Source organism: Musca domestica, unplaced genomic scaffold, assembly GCF_030504385.1.
Source record: "Musca domestica strain aabys unplaced genomic scaffold, Musca_domestica.polishedcontigs.V.1.1 11, whole genome shotgun sequence".
NCBI lineage: Eukaryota > Metazoa > Arthropoda > Insecta > Diptera > Muscidae > Musca > Musca domestica.
Window position 1 is genome coordinate 17,415,089 of NW_026712133.1, and position 16,929 is coordinate 17,432,017.

The 16,929-nt window shown below is 41.0% G+C and overlaps 1 protein-coding gene across 1 annotated transcript; it reads right to left on the reverse strand.

Annotated features, from left to right (window-relative positions):
- Window positions 1-3,147: 3,147 nt before the first annotated feature.
- Window positions 3,148-3,916, reverse strand: LOC131807103 (4-aminobutyrate aminotransferase, mitochondrial-like). Its single transcript, XM_059132121.1, has one exon. It carries the CDS (start codon window positions 3,736-3,738, stop codon window positions 3,148-3,150), a length of 591 nt encoding a protein of 196 aa, XP_058988104.1. The 5' UTR covers window positions 3,739-3,916.
- Between the last annotated feature and the right edge of the window lie 13,013 nt (window positions 3,917-16,929).

A 16,929-nucleotide genomic window follows, 5' to 3' on the forward strand; every position in this document is an offset into this window, starting at 1 on the left:
AAGAAATCTAGACGAGCACTTGGCCAATCTGTTGGAGGTGTTCCGAAGACTACGAGCCGCCAACCTTCGCATTAACCCTGACAAGTGCCAGTTTTTCCAGAAAGAGACGAGATACTTGGGTCACATTGTCTCCGAGCACGGCATCCGAACTGATCCAGACAAGGTTGCCGCGATCATGGAAATGAAACAGCCGCAGAACCCCAAAGAGCTGAGACGATTTATAGGCGTGGCGTCCTGGTACCGCCGATTTGTGCCCGAGTTCGCGACACTTACTCAACCATTGACATCCCTCTTAAAAAAGGGTAAACACTGGCGATGGACGGAAGAACAGCATACTGTGTTCGAACTACTCAAAGCTAGGTTGACTCAAGCTCCAGTATTGGCATGCCCAGATTTCGGTCGAACGTTCCTGTTGCAGACCGACGCCAGTGATGTTGGTCTTGGGGCAGTGCTGACCCAAGAATTTGTTGACGGTGAACGGGTCATTGCATACGCGAGCCGATCTCTGAATGGAGCGGAGAGGAATTATTCCGCAACTGAAAAGGAGTGTCTGGCAATTGTGTGGGGCATCAGAAAGATGCGGCCATACTTGGAAGGATACGAGTTCCAAGTTTTAACGGACCACTTGGCGCTGAAGTGGCTGAATTCGATCGAAAACCCCACCGGCCGATTGGCGAGATGGGCACTAGAGCTCCAGCAGTATCGCTACACTATACGATACAGGAAAGGAGGTCTAAATGTAGTCGCCGACGCTCTGTCTAGGCAGCCAGTAGAATCGTTGCAAAGGGCGGTTGCTGAAACATGGGATGTGTGTCCCTGGATTCGCTTAAAACTGGAGGAGATCAACAAGGATCCCAAGAAATTCCCCGATTATGCTGTCGTTGGGGACCAGCTCTACCGCCATATACCAAGACACTCGAGTGATGGAGAAAATTATACTTGGAAGCTGTGTGTACCCACCAATCTTCGGAACCGCGTACTTAGCGAAAACCATGACCAGCCAGCCGCAGGCCATCTTGGGATAAGAAAGACGGCGAGACGAGTTTCTGAGCGATACTATTGGCCCGGAATGATGAGGGATGTTGCAAGGTATGTGAGAAGTTGCATTTCTTGTCAACAGTACAAGCCTAGTCAGTTGGCACCAGCTGGAGAGATGTTACTAACAATCCCCGAGGAACCGTGGTCCATGGTTTGTGCAGACTTCGTCGGACCTCTACCCAGGACAAAACATGGCAACACGATGCTTCTCGTATTTATTGATCGTTTTTCAAAATGGGTGGAACTGGTGGCGTTGCGTAAAGCCACCACGGGTGCCGTGATCAAGGCATTTAGAGAGCGGATTTTGTCTAGGTTCGGTACTCCCAAAGTGTTTCTCTCGGATAATGGTAGTCAATTTACGGGTCGCGAATTAGGAAGATACCTTAGAGAAATTGGAGTTCGACAGCAGTTCACCGCACCTTACTGTCCACAGGAGAACCCAACGGAGAGGGCGAACCGGACTCTTAAGACGATGCTGGCACAGGTCTGTCAGAATCAGCATAATAAATGGGATGAATTTCTTCCAGAGATAAACTTGGCCATGAATTCGTGTATATCCGAAACCACGGGGCATAGTCCTGCCTATATAATACAATGTCGGGAACCGCGGTTGCCAAACACTCTCTACGATGAAGTAACGAATGGGACGGGTACAACTGGGAAAAGCTCTGAGGAAAGAGCGGAAGAACTCCGCGACGTTATTAAAATGGTTCGTCAACGAATAGGTCAAGCCGGAGAACAGCAGAGGAGATATTACAATCTGAGACGGCGGCAATGGAAACCCGCTGTGGGCGACTGGGTATGGGTACGACAACACCCCTTGTCAAAGGCTATTGAAAGCTTTGCAGCAAAGTTGGCCCCAAAATATGATGGACCCTATGAAGTGATGGGCTACACTTCCCCCGTGATTGTAAACGTTCGCGGTCAACAACGAAACGATGTGCGCAGGGCACACCTAAGTGAACTGAAACCTTTCGCTTCGGCAGAGACTTCCTCTTCTGGACGCGTTAACGCACCAGTATTGGAGGCGGCCACTAATAAATTTTCTGTTGTTTCTTCTTCAGGTGTAAAAAAGAGTCTCGACGGCAACATGGAAAAACGATCACCTGTACTAAAGACCAAAGCCTATTACAAACAACAGTGGCAGAACCAGGAAGATGAGGTTACACCAACGTCCAGCAAACGTATTTGCCAGGGCGTACCAGGAGTTACGCAGCCCAACCCAGTCCGGCTGGGAAGAACGACCATAGGGGACGTACCACGACCAGTGGCTATTGTTCGTCCCTTTAGAGTGCAGCAGCGGCCAAGCTCGCTCGATATAATCGAGATTTCGGATGAAGAGAACGCGGCAAACCCAGGTTTTATGTGGCCTCCAGTCAACGGGTCATTCGCCCTAAATACCGATGACCAGCCCACACCCCCCAGGCCGAGACATGGGTCCGCAAATTCCCCTACGCCACCGCAGATTATGTCGCCGGGATCGTCGATTATCATCCTCGACGAGGACTCCCTGTCTAGTGTAACGTCGCATGAATCCTTGCCAGCACCTATAATGTCCCCGGGATCTTCAATAATCACCCTTGAGGAAGAATCCCTCCCAGAAATGATACCGACCAGCATCGTTTCACAATCTGAAGCTTCGTCCGCAGAGGATAATTCCCAGGGAAACGAAATAGTTTCCGACCTCGTGGTCAGGGAAGGTACGGACAATGGGTACCAGGCCGAGCTTAGCACGTCACCAAGGTATGCTGATTGGACAGAGTCTGAAGCGGAAGAAAGCGGTTCTAGTAGCGATGGGGACCCGAGAAGAATGCGTAGCGTGGTAGTGGTTCCCGACGGCAGAAACTCATGGTGCCGGTTTTCATGCCGAGAGGAATTTTCCAGTGAGGTTCAGGTGGGACTGCAGAGACACATTCGGATGGGCATGGCGTTACGGGTACCTCGTAAACAGTACAAACGTATCGTGGAAGTCTGTGGACGCTCCTATAGACTGCTGATTAACAGACAAGGGAAGGTTTTCGTCAAAAGCCGTTGATTTCGATGAACCCGAGGAGAGGGAGAAGTGTGATGGCGGAAGTCGCAGGCTCGTTTCCGGTCACACAAACGTGTCTAGTTCCGGTAATTAGCGGAAATTATGTAAATTTTATGAATCCTTTTTTTCTCCTCCTCACTGAAGGTGACATTTTCACCGCGCTGTGTCTGTCTGTACCACATGAAGATATTCTTGTAGGCATTCTCATTGGAACATGAGCCGCACATCATGGTGGTCATTTTGTCGAGACCCTTGGGTGCCACCTGCTTAAGGACATTCTCCAGTTTCTGGGGCCATTCCTTGCCAGGGAATACACCCAAGGCAGGACGATTAATTAAAGCTTTTAAGTTGCTATCGTTTTCGAAGACTTTTAACAACCTGGGATGATTATAGCCCAATGGCACCGACGAGATTTGTGTGTAGACATCCAATAGCATATTACCATCAACATCACACAAATAGTTTCCTGTGGACTTTTCATAGTCGGCAAACAGTTGGACAGTGCCTGCCTGTTGTATGGCACCCAATTGTTTCTTCAACTCCAAGGATTTGGGTCCAGGAATGGTGGAGGTTTTTAGTATTGGCTCCTTGGGCTCGGCCAACGAGGAATAATGTTTAACATTTTTGGAAGCTCTGGTTACGTGTTTTAAACCTAAGGCAGCACGCATGGCTGTAGTTTTTGTTTTTTCAATTCAGTTTTTGCAAATTCCCAAAAGAACAATAACGTTCGTTGTTGGTGTTGTCCGTTTCTTTTTTTTATTTTTCTTCTTCAATATCCGGATAGGTTCGTTGTCCCGCTTTTCCTTAAACTTGGATTTTTATGTACAATACGGAACGGAATGCATGGAAGCAGTTTTTCCAGAAAGAGACGAGATACTTGGGTCACATTGTCTCCGAGCACGGCATCCGAACTGATCCAGACAAGGTTGCCGCGATCATGGAAATGAAACAGCCGCAGAACCCCAAAGAGCTGAGACGATTTATAGGCGTGGCGTCCTGGTACCGCCGATTTGTGCCCGAGTTCGCGACACTTACTCAACCATTGACATCCCTCTTAAAAAAGGGTAAACACTGGCGATGGACGGAAGAACAGCATACTGTGTTCGAACTACTCAAAGCTAGGTTGACTCAAGCTCCAGTATTGGCATGCCCAGATTTCGGTCGAACGTTCCTGTTGCAGACCGACGCCAGTGATGTTGGTCTTGGGGCAGTGCTGACCCAAGAATTTGTTGACGGTGAACGGGTCATTGCATACGCGAGCCGATCTCTGAATGGAGCGGAGAGGAATTATTCCGCAACTGAAAAGGAGTGTCTGGCAATTGTGTGGGGCATCAGAAAGATGCGGCCATACTTGGAAGGATACGAGTTCCAAGTTTTAACGGACCACTTGGCGCTGAAGTGGCTGAATTCGATCGAAAACCCCACCGGCCGATTGGCGAGATGGGCACTAGAGCTCCAGCAGTATCGCTACACTATACGATACAGGAAAGGAGGTCTAAATGTAGTCGCCGACGCTCTGTCTAGGCAGCCAGTAGAATCGTTGCAAAGGGCGGTTGCTGAAACATGGGATGTGTGTCCCTGGATTCGCTTAAAACTGGAGGAGATCAACAAGGATCCCAAGAAATTCCCCGATTATGCTGTCGTTGGGGACCAGCTCTACCGCCATATACCAAGACACTCGAGTGATGGAGAAAATTATACTTGGAAGCTGTGTGTACCCACCAATCTTCGGAACCGCGTACTTAGCGAAAACCATGACCAGCCAGCCGCAGGCCATCTTGGGATAAGAAAGACGGCGAGACGAGTTTCTGAGCGATACTATTGGCCCGGAATGATGAGGGATGTTGCAAGGTATGTGAGAAGTTGCATTTCTTGTCAACAGTACAAGCCTAGTCAGTTGGCACCAGCTGGAGAGATGTTACTAACAATCCCCGAGGAACCGTGGTCCATGGTTTGTGCAGACTTCGTCGGACCTCTACCCAGGACAAAACATGGCAACACGATGCTTCTCGTATTTATTGATCGTTTTTCAAAATGGGTGGAACTGGTGGCGTTGCGTAAAGCCACCACGGGTGCCGTGATCAAGGCATTTAGAGAGCGGATTTTGTCTAGGTTCGGTACTCCCAAAGTGTTTCTCTCGGATAATGGTAGTCAATTTACGGGTCGCGAATTAGGAAGATACCTTAGAGAAATTGGAGTTCGACAGCAGTTCACCGCACCTTACTGTCCACAGGAGAACCCAACGGAGAGGGCGAACCGGACTCTTAAGACGATGCTGGCACAGGTCTGTCAGAATCAGCATAATAAATGGGATGAATTTCTTCCAGAGATAAACTTGGCCATGAATTCGTGTATATCCGAAACCACGGGGCATAGTCCTGCCTATATAATACAATGTCGGGAACCGCGGTTGCCAAACACTCTCTACGATGAAGTAACGAATGGGACGGGTACAACTGGGAAAAGCTCTGAGGAAAGAGCGGAAGAACTCCGCGACGTTATTAAAATGGTTCGTCAACGAATAGGTCAAGCCGGAGAACAGCAGAGGAGATATTACAATCTGAGACGGCGGCAATGGAAACCCGCTGTGGGCGACTGGGTATGGGTACGACAACACCCCTTGTCAAAGGCTATTGAAAGCTTTGCAGCAAAGTTGGCCCCAAAATATGATGGACCCTATGAAGTGATGGGCTACACTTCCCCCGTGATTGTAAACGTTCGCGGTCAACAACGAAACGATGTGCGCAGGGCACACCTAAGTGAACTGAAACCTTTCGCTTCGGCAGAGACTTCCTCTTCTGGACGCGTTAACGCACCAGTATTGGAGGCGGCCACTAATAAATTTTCTGTTGTTTCTTCTTCAGGTGTAAAAAAGAGTCTCGACGGCAACATGGAAAAACGATCACCTGTACTAAAGACCAAAGCCTATTACAAACAACAGTGGCAGAACCAGGAAGATGAGGTTACACCAACGTCCAGCAAACGTATTTGCCAGGGCGTACCAGGAGTTACGCAGCCCAACCCAGTCCGGCTGGGAAGAACGACCATAGGGGACGTACCACGACCAGTGGCTATTGTTCGTCCCTTTAGAGTGCAGCAGCGGCCAAGCTCGCTCGATATAATCGAGATTTCGGATGAAGAGAACGCGGCAAACCCAGGTTTTATGTGGCCTCCAGTCAACGGGTCATTCGCCCTAAATACCGATGACCAGCCCACACCCCCCAGGCCGAGACATGGGTCCGCAAATTCCCCTACGCCACCGCAGATTATGTCGCCGGGATCGTCGATTATCATCCTCGACGAGGACTCCCTGTCTAGTGTAACGTCGCATGAATCCTTGCCAGCACCTATAATGTCCCCGGGATCTTCAATAATCACCCTTGAGGAAGAATCCCTCCCAGAAATGATACCGACCAGCATCGTTTCACAATCTGAAGCTTCGTCCGCAGAGGATAATTCCCAGGGAAACGAAATAGTTTCCGACCTCGTGGTCAGGGAAGGTACGGACAATGGGTACCAGGCCGAGCTTAGCACGTCACCAAGGTATGCTGATTGGACAGAGTCTGAAGCGGAAGAAAGCGGTTCTAGTAGCGATGGGGACCCGAGAAGAATGCGTAGCGTGGTAGTGGTTCCCGACGGCAGAAACTCATGGTGCCGGTTTTCATGCCGAGAGGAATTTTCCAGTGAGGTTCAGGTGGGACTGCAGAGACACATTCGGATGGGCATGGCGTTACGGGTACCTCGTAAACAGTACAAACGTATCGTGGAAGTCTGTGGACGCTCCTATAGACTGCTGATTAACAGACAAGGGAAGGTTTTCGTCAAAAGCCGTTGATTTCGATGAACCCGAGGAGAGGGAGAAGTGTGATGGCGGAAGTCGCAGGCTCGTTTCCGGTCACACAAACGTGTCTAGTTCCGGTAATTAGCGGAAATTATGTAAATTTTATGAATCCCTTTTTTAGTAAATATATGGCAATTCTGGATTAATTGGAAGAAAACTTATATCTCCCTTTATTTTCGATTGTTGCCACTGACCGCTTATCGGGGGAAAAACAAGTAGCAACAAAACGCACGTCGATCCTAACTTAAGAAAAACAAGTAGCAACAAAACGCACGTCGATCCTAACTTAAGAAAACAAGTAGCAACAAAACGTACGTCGTGGCTAAATCGTAAACAAGTAGCAACAAAACGCAAGTTACAGGGACTGCAATGCGCTGCTTGTTTGTAACAACTACCAACAAAACGCACGTCTTTGGATCGGTAATGCGTTACTGGCTCGAAAACAACCAGCAACAATACGCAAGTCTCTGGAACTGTGATGCGTAAACATCTAGCAACAAAACGCACGTTGCAGGGACTGCAATGCGTTGCTAACATGTAAACAACTAGCAACAAAATGCACGTCGTAGGGACTGCATTGCGCGGCTAACTTGTAAACAACTAGCAACAATGCGCCTGCGTATGCAGTTAAAGGACTTCGGTAAGTTGTTGACACGGGATTATAAAAGGAAAGTAGAAAGTTGCAGGGGGGACAGTCGATTGAGAGTCACTAGGCCAACAGGAGTCTAGATCAACGAAGCAGCCTATTTTTGCAACTTCAGGTGAGTAAAGTGAAACCAAAGATCTTGGAAACGCGACCGCCGAAGCGAAAGAAGCCCAGGACAAAGATATACCTGAGTGAGTTATTAAAGCCACCAGGAAAAGGGAAGAGCGAGTTGTCAAAGCCGCTCAAGAACACCTGGGTCAAGTCCAGTGAGTTGCCGAAGCCACTGGGATAAGAAACCGGGGAAGCTGCTAGGAGTCCTCTTATCTCGGAGCCGGACGAATATTCGAGATCACTCCAAGGACTCTGTGTAATATCCCGGTTGTAAATACATTGAACTGAAGAACAATAAACCGGGGTGATCCCATATTAATAAAGAGTCGTATTTTCCTTACTCCCGTCGCTGACAGAAATAAATTTCTGTGACGAACTCTGGCCACCGTGAGCTAACCTCAGCAAACGGAGGAATCTGAGTCGTTACAGTGTTTTTTTTTTTTTTTTTTTTTTTTTTTTTTTTTTTTTTTTTTTTTTTTTTTTTTTTTTTTTTTTTTTTTTTTTTTTTTTTTTTTTTTTTTTTTATTAATTATTATCTAGACTCCTGTTGGCCTAGTGACTCTCAATCGACTGTCCCCCCTGCAACTTTCTACTTTCCTTTTATAATCCCGTGTCAACAACTTACCGAAGTCCTTTAACTGCATACGCAGGCGCATTGTTGCTAGTTGTTTACAAGTTAGCCGCGCAATGCAGTCCCTACGACGTGCATTTTGTTGCTAGTTGTTTACATGTTAGCAACGCATTGCAGTCCCTGCAACGTGCGTTTTGTTGCTAGATGTTTACGCATCACAGTTCCAGAGACTTGCGTATTGTTGCTGGTTGTTTTCGAGCCAGTAACGCATTACCGATCCAAAGACGTGCGTTTTGTTGGTAGTTGTTACAAACAAGCAGCGCATTGCAGTCCCTGTAACTTGCGTTTTGCTGCTACTTGTTTACGATTTAGCCACGACGTACGTTTTGTTGCTACTTGTTTTCTTAAGTTAGGATCGACGTGCGTTTTGTTGCTACTTGTTTTTCTTAAGTTAGGATCGACGTGCGTTTTGTTGCTACTTGTTTTTCCCCCGATAAGCGGTCAGTGGCAACAATCGAAAATAAAGGGAGATATAAGTTTTCTTCCAATTAATCCAGAATTGCCATATATTTACTAAAAAAAGGATTCATAAAATTTACATAATTTCCGCTAATTACCGGAACTAGACACGTTTGTGTGACCGGAAACGAGCCTGCGACTTCCGCCATCACAAAGTACAAGGGTTTCATCTCAATTTTTTCATCAAGTTGGCTGTTATTACGATTATGCCCATTTTCTTTCGATCCAAATATTCGATACTTTAGAAATACATTTCCATAAATAATATATCCAATATTGGTACAGACTATGGTAAAACCTCAGCCACATTTTTCAAATGAGTTTAATTAATTTATTTTAATTTATGTTTCCTTATGATGGAGGAACCTTTTCAAATTTCTAAATTTTTTCCGAAAATCACCAAAGTTTAGACTCAATACTCGAATTGATTATTCAAAGGTTACCAACCATAGCTAGAATTTTCAATGCCATCCGCTATTTTATAGCTCATGGCTCAACTTGTCAAAGAAACGTTATTAGATGCAATAATTTGTCTCTCTATGTGTATAATTTCTTTAGAGCTCAGCTTTAGTGGGTGCGTTTTATCGGTCACTGGGTACGACTCACTAACTCAAACGAATGCCACCACCGTCCGTCAGTCACAATGGCAACAGCAACAGCAGCAACGACACAAACATGATTTTTATGCATATTTTGTTTATTCAATTCAATTCCTCCAGTGCAGCGAAATTGTGTTCATTACATTTGTAGTTTCGAAAATACCGTAGACACTTTGTGACAGTTTTCATTGGAAAAAGATTTATTTTATGTCACACAAATTCTAGAACATTTGTTAATAAAAAAAATATTTATAATGTAATATGATAATTGTTCATTATGGTGTATGTGCGGAGAAAAGGAGGTCGATAAAATTAGATTGATATTTTGGAGCTTTTAGTTTTTCGATAAAGACATTTAGGAAGACCACTTACTGTCCAAATTCCATCTAATAAACCCCTTCCGTTAAACTGTACAATGATTTTTGAAAATTCGTCTCTCAACTCCATTTATGTTATATAGGTCACATTCACCACAGCTTAGAACTGTCTACATAGAAAAAGCATACAGGTATTACTGCAATTTGAAGCAGAGCTTCAAACAAGGGCCGATATAATAAAAACCAATATAGAAGGCATATCCAATTCTGAATCGACTTTCACCAAACTTGAAGAGACATTTTTATATTTTACTAGCTGGCCCGGTCCGCGTTGCCCGCCCGTAGTTTTTGTCTATTATGCATATATTCCCAAGCATAATTATTCACAGATATGACTGATATAAGTGTTCACGTACATGTCGATTTAAAGTGTTTTAAAATACCTGTACCCATTTTTAACCAGTGGGCTTCAATATTTAAACCGTGGGCTTCAACTGTGTGGATGTGCTATACAAATCTATTAAAAAGTATATATCAATCTTATCGCCATATAAGGGATCAAATTAATTTTTAATATGGTAAAAATCGTAGCAAAATCTTCCAGTCAAATGAGCAGTAATTTGGAATTTGCTGTATTTTGTATACTACATAATTGAGGGCTGAATGATTTAAGAATAGCCAAAGTTAATTACTTTTTTAAACCCATTAGCAACTTAGATTGTGCATTAGAGTCCTCATAAGTCCCCCTAACCATGTCAGTCTGTTTGTCCGCCAAAAGGTGGACTTGAGAGGGTATTATAACATGGATAAAAATTCTAAAATTTGTAGATATGTTGAAATTTTAGTGTAAGATTTTCACCCCCCTAATACGCATTATTAGCCAAATTATTTGAAATGTGGTTAAATTAGGAGGTACCTTCTTTATATGGGCACTACTCCGAAACATCGACCTACATTGAAAACTTTCTTCTACCCCTTATAATCCAAGATGACAAATAGAGGCCAAATCAAAAATACAGCAGAACAATATAGCATGTCATAGCATTTCGCGTGATTTAAATAAGTAAAAATAGTTTTATCCACCTCATAATTGCGGGCAGAATGATAAGATGGGAATTAATTTTATTTGCCATTTAAATTGTAAGTTGGAGACCCCTTAAAGTCCATATTTTCATCATAGGATAATTCAATGATGATTAAACAAATATTCGGTCCCGTGCTACTTTCTTACATTTGTAATTTGTTCATGTTTCCACAATTTATTTCATATGGATGCACATCCCAAATCTACGTTCCCAACCAATATTCTCTTGGGGGTTAAAAATTCAATAGAATACAAAATTGTCTTTTCTGACCACACATTAGATGTGAAAGTGGACTTGGGGATACTCCAATGTGGGGACTCTACTTAAATAAATTCCTATGTGGCAATTATCTGTATGATGGTTCCCTACCCCAGGGTGGCATAAATAAAATTTTTTAGCCAAATCAATTGATGAATGTGGTCAATACCAATATGGGCCCTACTCTGAAAATTTCAAATTTTATGCGAAGAGGTTATCTACCCCCTTAGAAACAAAAATGTCAAATAAGGGCCAAAAAAATGAAAAAAGTGGCCGGCCAAGACCCCAAAAATAACTTAAATCATAGATGGTTATATAAATATGAAATCGGGTTGTTCCCTTATCCATGAGTTATAATCGATATAAAGACCTGCAAAAGTGATTTTAGGAATTTTGAATGTTTGGGAAGAATTTTTGGAAGGATATAAAACCTTTTCTTACTAAAAGTCCCATTCGCTCTACTATTTTGCACCTTTTATTTCAATATTGGTATATTACTTATTATTCTCCCAAAGAATTTTGCATTTTGAGCTCTCATTGGACGGATCATTGTCACGCTTTGAAATGAGCCCCATTAAGCTTTTTCGGTCATTTTTGTTTGTTTAAACGTGTTCGCATCTTCCAGCTAACCCACGATGTAGGCCCTGGAGTTGAAAGGTAGATGTCAGTTAACATCCTATTTCGCACTTATTTAATTTTTTTAGTGAAAAATTATTCTTTATTTTGTTCACAAAAAAAATTGACAAAAAAAAGAATAACAAATTGAAAAAGTCTTCAACTTTTTCGCTGATTTTTTACAGCAAATGTTTTAAGATCCTTCCTTACAAAGTTTGTCAATAGAATGTACTATTACTTTAAAATTCGATTCCATTGAAAATGTTTTTTTGATTTTTGCAATGAGATCTCTTTTTCATGATTTTTCAGCGATTTAGAAAAAGTAATTATCTTTTAACTTTGGTGTGACCGCGTTAAATTATTTCGATATCATCTATTCCGTTTCGCCACCACATAATTCGCTACTACACTTCCATGTAACCCGCCATCAATTCCAGTTCTCAAGAAATCAAGTCAATTAAATAAATTGGTATAAATATTCGAATTCAAAAATAAAATATAAAAAAACACTACAAATGTACATTAGAAAAAAGTAAGTCAAAATGGAAAAAAATCATGCAAAATAAAACATTACTATTGTACATTTGAAAAGTCAAAATGAAAATGTTAATATATCACATTTTTACGCGATTTTTTTGGATATTATCCTTTTTGGAGAGTAGACAACTCCGAATTTGTGTGAATCGTTAAAATTAATCCAGCGGTTCTTAAGTTATAAGCGTAGTAACTAACACAACTTACATTTATATATATAGATACCAAACTAGCTGAACCTGATGCGCTTCGCTACCCCTTTTGATTTTATATGCATTCAAAATTTTATATACGAATAATTTGTGGCTTACCAAAATAATAAAAACCAGTGAAAAAGCACTAAGTTTGAACACCCTTCACCAGAAGGAAGGAATTTGGAAATTTTCAAAAAAAAAATAAATAAAATAAAATAATAATAAAAATTCCGTTAAAAAATCTATTAAAAGCTTAAAAATACCGAATGTAGCCGTTATATTGGGGTCTATACGAAGACGTGGACCTGTATCGGCAACTTTTGTCATAAGCCATTACAATATTGAATTACGAAACTTGAAAAAAAATCTGTGAATAATGTAGCTAAAATCATCAAAATACCGAATATAGGGAGGTAATGAAGAATGGGGGCTTGTACGAAGGCCTGGACCTGCATAGACAATTTTCTGTCGTAGACTGTAGTACCCATTGCGAACCCGAAATACGAAATTTGAAACAACTCCGGCGAATAACGTCTCCAAAATCGCCTAATATCTAATATCGGGGGGTTTCGTTGTATGTGGGCTATACGATATCTTGAACCTATATCGAAATTTATCTTCCAGGGAATAAAGTGCTTGGAAGGAACTTCTAGTATGGATTTTTAGACAATTCCATTGAAAAATGTTGTTAAAATCATCAAAATACCGAATATAGGGAGGTACAATATTCCAGGGGATGAAGTACTCGGTAGGAAATCCTTATGTGGCTTTCAGACTATTTTATTGATTGTCTGAAATTTCACACACGGAGTTCCTTGTGAGTACTTTACCCTCTGAAAGAGAATTGTCTATATAGGTCCACAATATCGTATATCCCCCATATAACTGTACCCTCCGATATGCGATATTTTTATGATTTCAGCCACATTTTGCAATGGAATTACCTGAAATTCCATAGAAGGGGTTCTTTGTGAGCACTTTAACCCCTGACATAGAGTTCTTTATATAGGTTAACGATAACGTATATCCCCCATATAACGGTACCCCCGATATTCGGCTTTTTAATGATTTTAGCAATATTTTTCAATGGTATTTTCTGAAAATCCAAACAAGGAGTTCCTTGTAAGAACTTTACCCACTGAAAGTGTATTGTCTATATAGGTCCACAATATCGTATATCCCCCATATAACGGGGGGTATTCGGGATTTTGATAATTTTAGCCACATTTTCCAATGGAATTATGTGAAAATCCACACAATAAGTTCCTTTGAGTACTTAATCCCCAGACATAGATTTGTCCATATAGGTCCGCAATATCATATATCCCCCCATATATCGGTACCTTCCGATATTAGGTATTTTAAAGATTTTAACAGAATTTCTAATGAATTTTATTTTTTTGACAATTTTCTAATTCGTTCCAAATGGTGGAGGTTATTCAAAGTTCGGCCCGGCCGAACATACTGCTTTTTTACTGTTTATACCCTACACCACATAGTGGCAAGGGTATTATGTCTTTGTGCATTTGTTTGTAACATGGAGAAGGAAACGAGATAGACCCATAGTTACTTTTGAGAACCTTCATAGAATCACTTTCTGAGTCGATTTATGCATGTCAGTCCGTCTGTCCGTCCGTCTGTCCATGTATTCTTGTGAACAAAATGCAGGTCGCATTTATTATCCGATTGAGATGAAATTTTCCAAATAATATTTTTTCGACCCAAGGACGAACCCTATTGAAATTGGTGAGAATCGGATCAAATTTAGATATAGCTCCCATATATATCTTCATCCGATTTCGGGTTAAATGGGCACCAAATGTCCACTATCAGTCCAAATTACCTGAATTTTGGCACACCCAACCGAGTTCGGCCTAGAAGCAAGTATATCAAATTTGGAGAAAATCGGTTCAGATATAGCTATAGCTCCCATATATATCTTTCATCCGATTTGATCTTTAAGTCCCTCACATTCCTGCTATGCACTCCACAACCGTGATATTACCGGATTAATTGACCACCAAATGGCCAATATCAGCCCAAATGGCCCGAATTTTGGCACATGTGACTGAGATTAGCCTTAAAGCAAATACAACAAATTTGGAGAAAATCGGTTCAGAAACAGCTATAGCTCCCATATATATGTTTTATACGATTTGGTGTTTAAGCCTCTCACATTCGTAATATTCACTCCACAAGAATGATATTTGGTACCAGATATAAGATACAGCCCAGAAATAGCTGTACGTAATTTTATCGAAAACAGTTCAGATTTGGATATAGCTCCCATATATATCTTCATCCGATTTCGGGTTAATTGTGCACCGATATAAGTCCAAAAGGACTGAATTTTAGTACATCGGACCAAATTCAGCCTAGAAGCAAGTATATCAAATTTAGTGAAAATCGGTTCAGATATAGATATAGCAACCATATATATGTTTCATCTGATTTAGTGTTTTAGTCCCTTACATTCGTTATATTCACTCCACAACCGTGTTATTTGGTACCAGGTATTAGATGGAGCACAGGAGCTGTTTTAAATTTTATCGAAATCGGTTCCGATTTGGTCTTTAAGTCCCTCACATTCGTAATATGCACTCCACAGGAATGATATTTGGTACCAGATATCAGATAAAGCCCAAAAATAGTTGATTTTAATTTTATTAGAATCTGTTCCGATTTGGTTATGCCTCCCATATATATCTTCATCCGATTTCGTGTTAATTGTGCATCAAATGGCCAATATCAGCCCAAATCACCTGAATTTTCGTACATAAGACCGAATTCAGTCTAGAAGCTAATATGTCAAATTTGGAGAAACCCGGTTCAGAGATAGCTATAGTTTTTAAAATGCACGATTGAATTAGATAGATTTTGATTTTGTACCAAATATCTCATAGAGCTCTGAAATATCCTGTATAAACCTTTTTTACGAGAGCTCTACTAAATATGCATAGTGGTGTAGTGTATCATATAGTCGGCCCCGCCCGACTTTTGAGCTTTCTTTACTGTTTTTTTTTTTTTTTTGTACCAAATTTAGTCACTCATGCCGATGTGAAGTCGCCCGAGATATATATGGGAGCTGTATATCGAACCGATTTCCATATAATTTGGCAAATTTATTTTTGTTGAAAATTCCATTACACATTCCATGTATCCATGACTGTATCTGTCATCGATCAAAAGATATTTCCATTTAAACCATAAATTTTTGGGAGGTACCGATTCTGATGCTATATTTCCAAGTCCAAGTGGAATTTTAAAAAAAAATATATGGCCTATGTTACATTTAGGCGATGTATGCTTGGAAATTTTCAGCGGTTTTCTAGTCTATAAATTACAAACAAACTAACATATATACATTTTCCTCTTTTATAGATATAGATAACATTGCTATGGTATGCATGATATAACTTCGAGAAGGATTATATTAAAAAAAATATATCGGAATGGAAACTACATTTGGATTGATATTAGCCATTATTTGCACAATAAACCTGAAATCGGATTAAGGATGTATATGGGAGCTCTACCCAAATCTGAGCAGATATCGATAAAATTTGACAAAGGAAATGCCTTTACATTTATATGGGAGCTATAGCTATATCTGAACCGACTTTCTCCATATTTGATGTACTTGCTTCTAGACTGAATTCGGGTAGATGTGCCAAAATTCAGGTCATTTGGACGGATATTGGCCATTGCGTGCACAATAAATGCGAAATCGTTTGAAGATATATATGGATGCTATAACTAGATTTGAACCGATTCTCACCAATTTCAATAGCGTTCGTCCTTGGGCCAAACAAATATTGTTAGAAAAGTTTCATCTAAATCGGATAATAAATTTGACCTTTTGTTCACAAAAATACATGGACAGACGGGCTGACGGACGGACATGCATAAATCGACTGAGAAAGTGATTCTATGAAAATCCTCAAAAGTAACTATCTCGCTTCCTTTTCCATGTTACAAATAAATGCACAAAACACAATACAATACATAGTGGTGTAGGGTATAAAAATTGCTATCCTTCTCTAAGATTTACTGTATTTTTCTACCATAATTCTAAAATTACCTTTCGAATTAGCATTCATTATATGGAAAGAAAATTTTTTTCAGTTTACTGCATATCGAACAACAATTAATTTCATATCCCCCTTTTTTGATACATTGAAACAGAGGTGATGAAATTAATTTGACATTTTTTAACGGAAAATATAATTAATTGTTTTATCAAAAATGTACGTATACGTATAACAATGTCAGACTTGATTCGCCTGATGTCACAAATTGCATTGAATCATTACAAAATGAAATGTTGAAAAAAAGATTTCATTCTGTATTTTAATTTATTTCGGATTCAAAGTAAGATATTTTATTTCTTATTTTATGGAGTTTAGAAATGTTGTTTTTTCATCTCTTCTTTGTTTACACTTCGATTTTGTAAACATATACATGCGTTAACAAAATCATTGCAATCATTAATCATTTAAAAATTTTGGATATGGGCACGTGTATATGAGAATGGAAATAAAATGTCATCGAAATTTCAAATGAGTAAAT

Coding starts and splice junctions, on each gene's coding strand:
- LOC131807103 (XM_059132121.1), bottom strand. CDS start 3,738: ATGCGTGCTGCCTTAGGTTTAAAACACGTAACCAGAGCTTCCAAAAAT.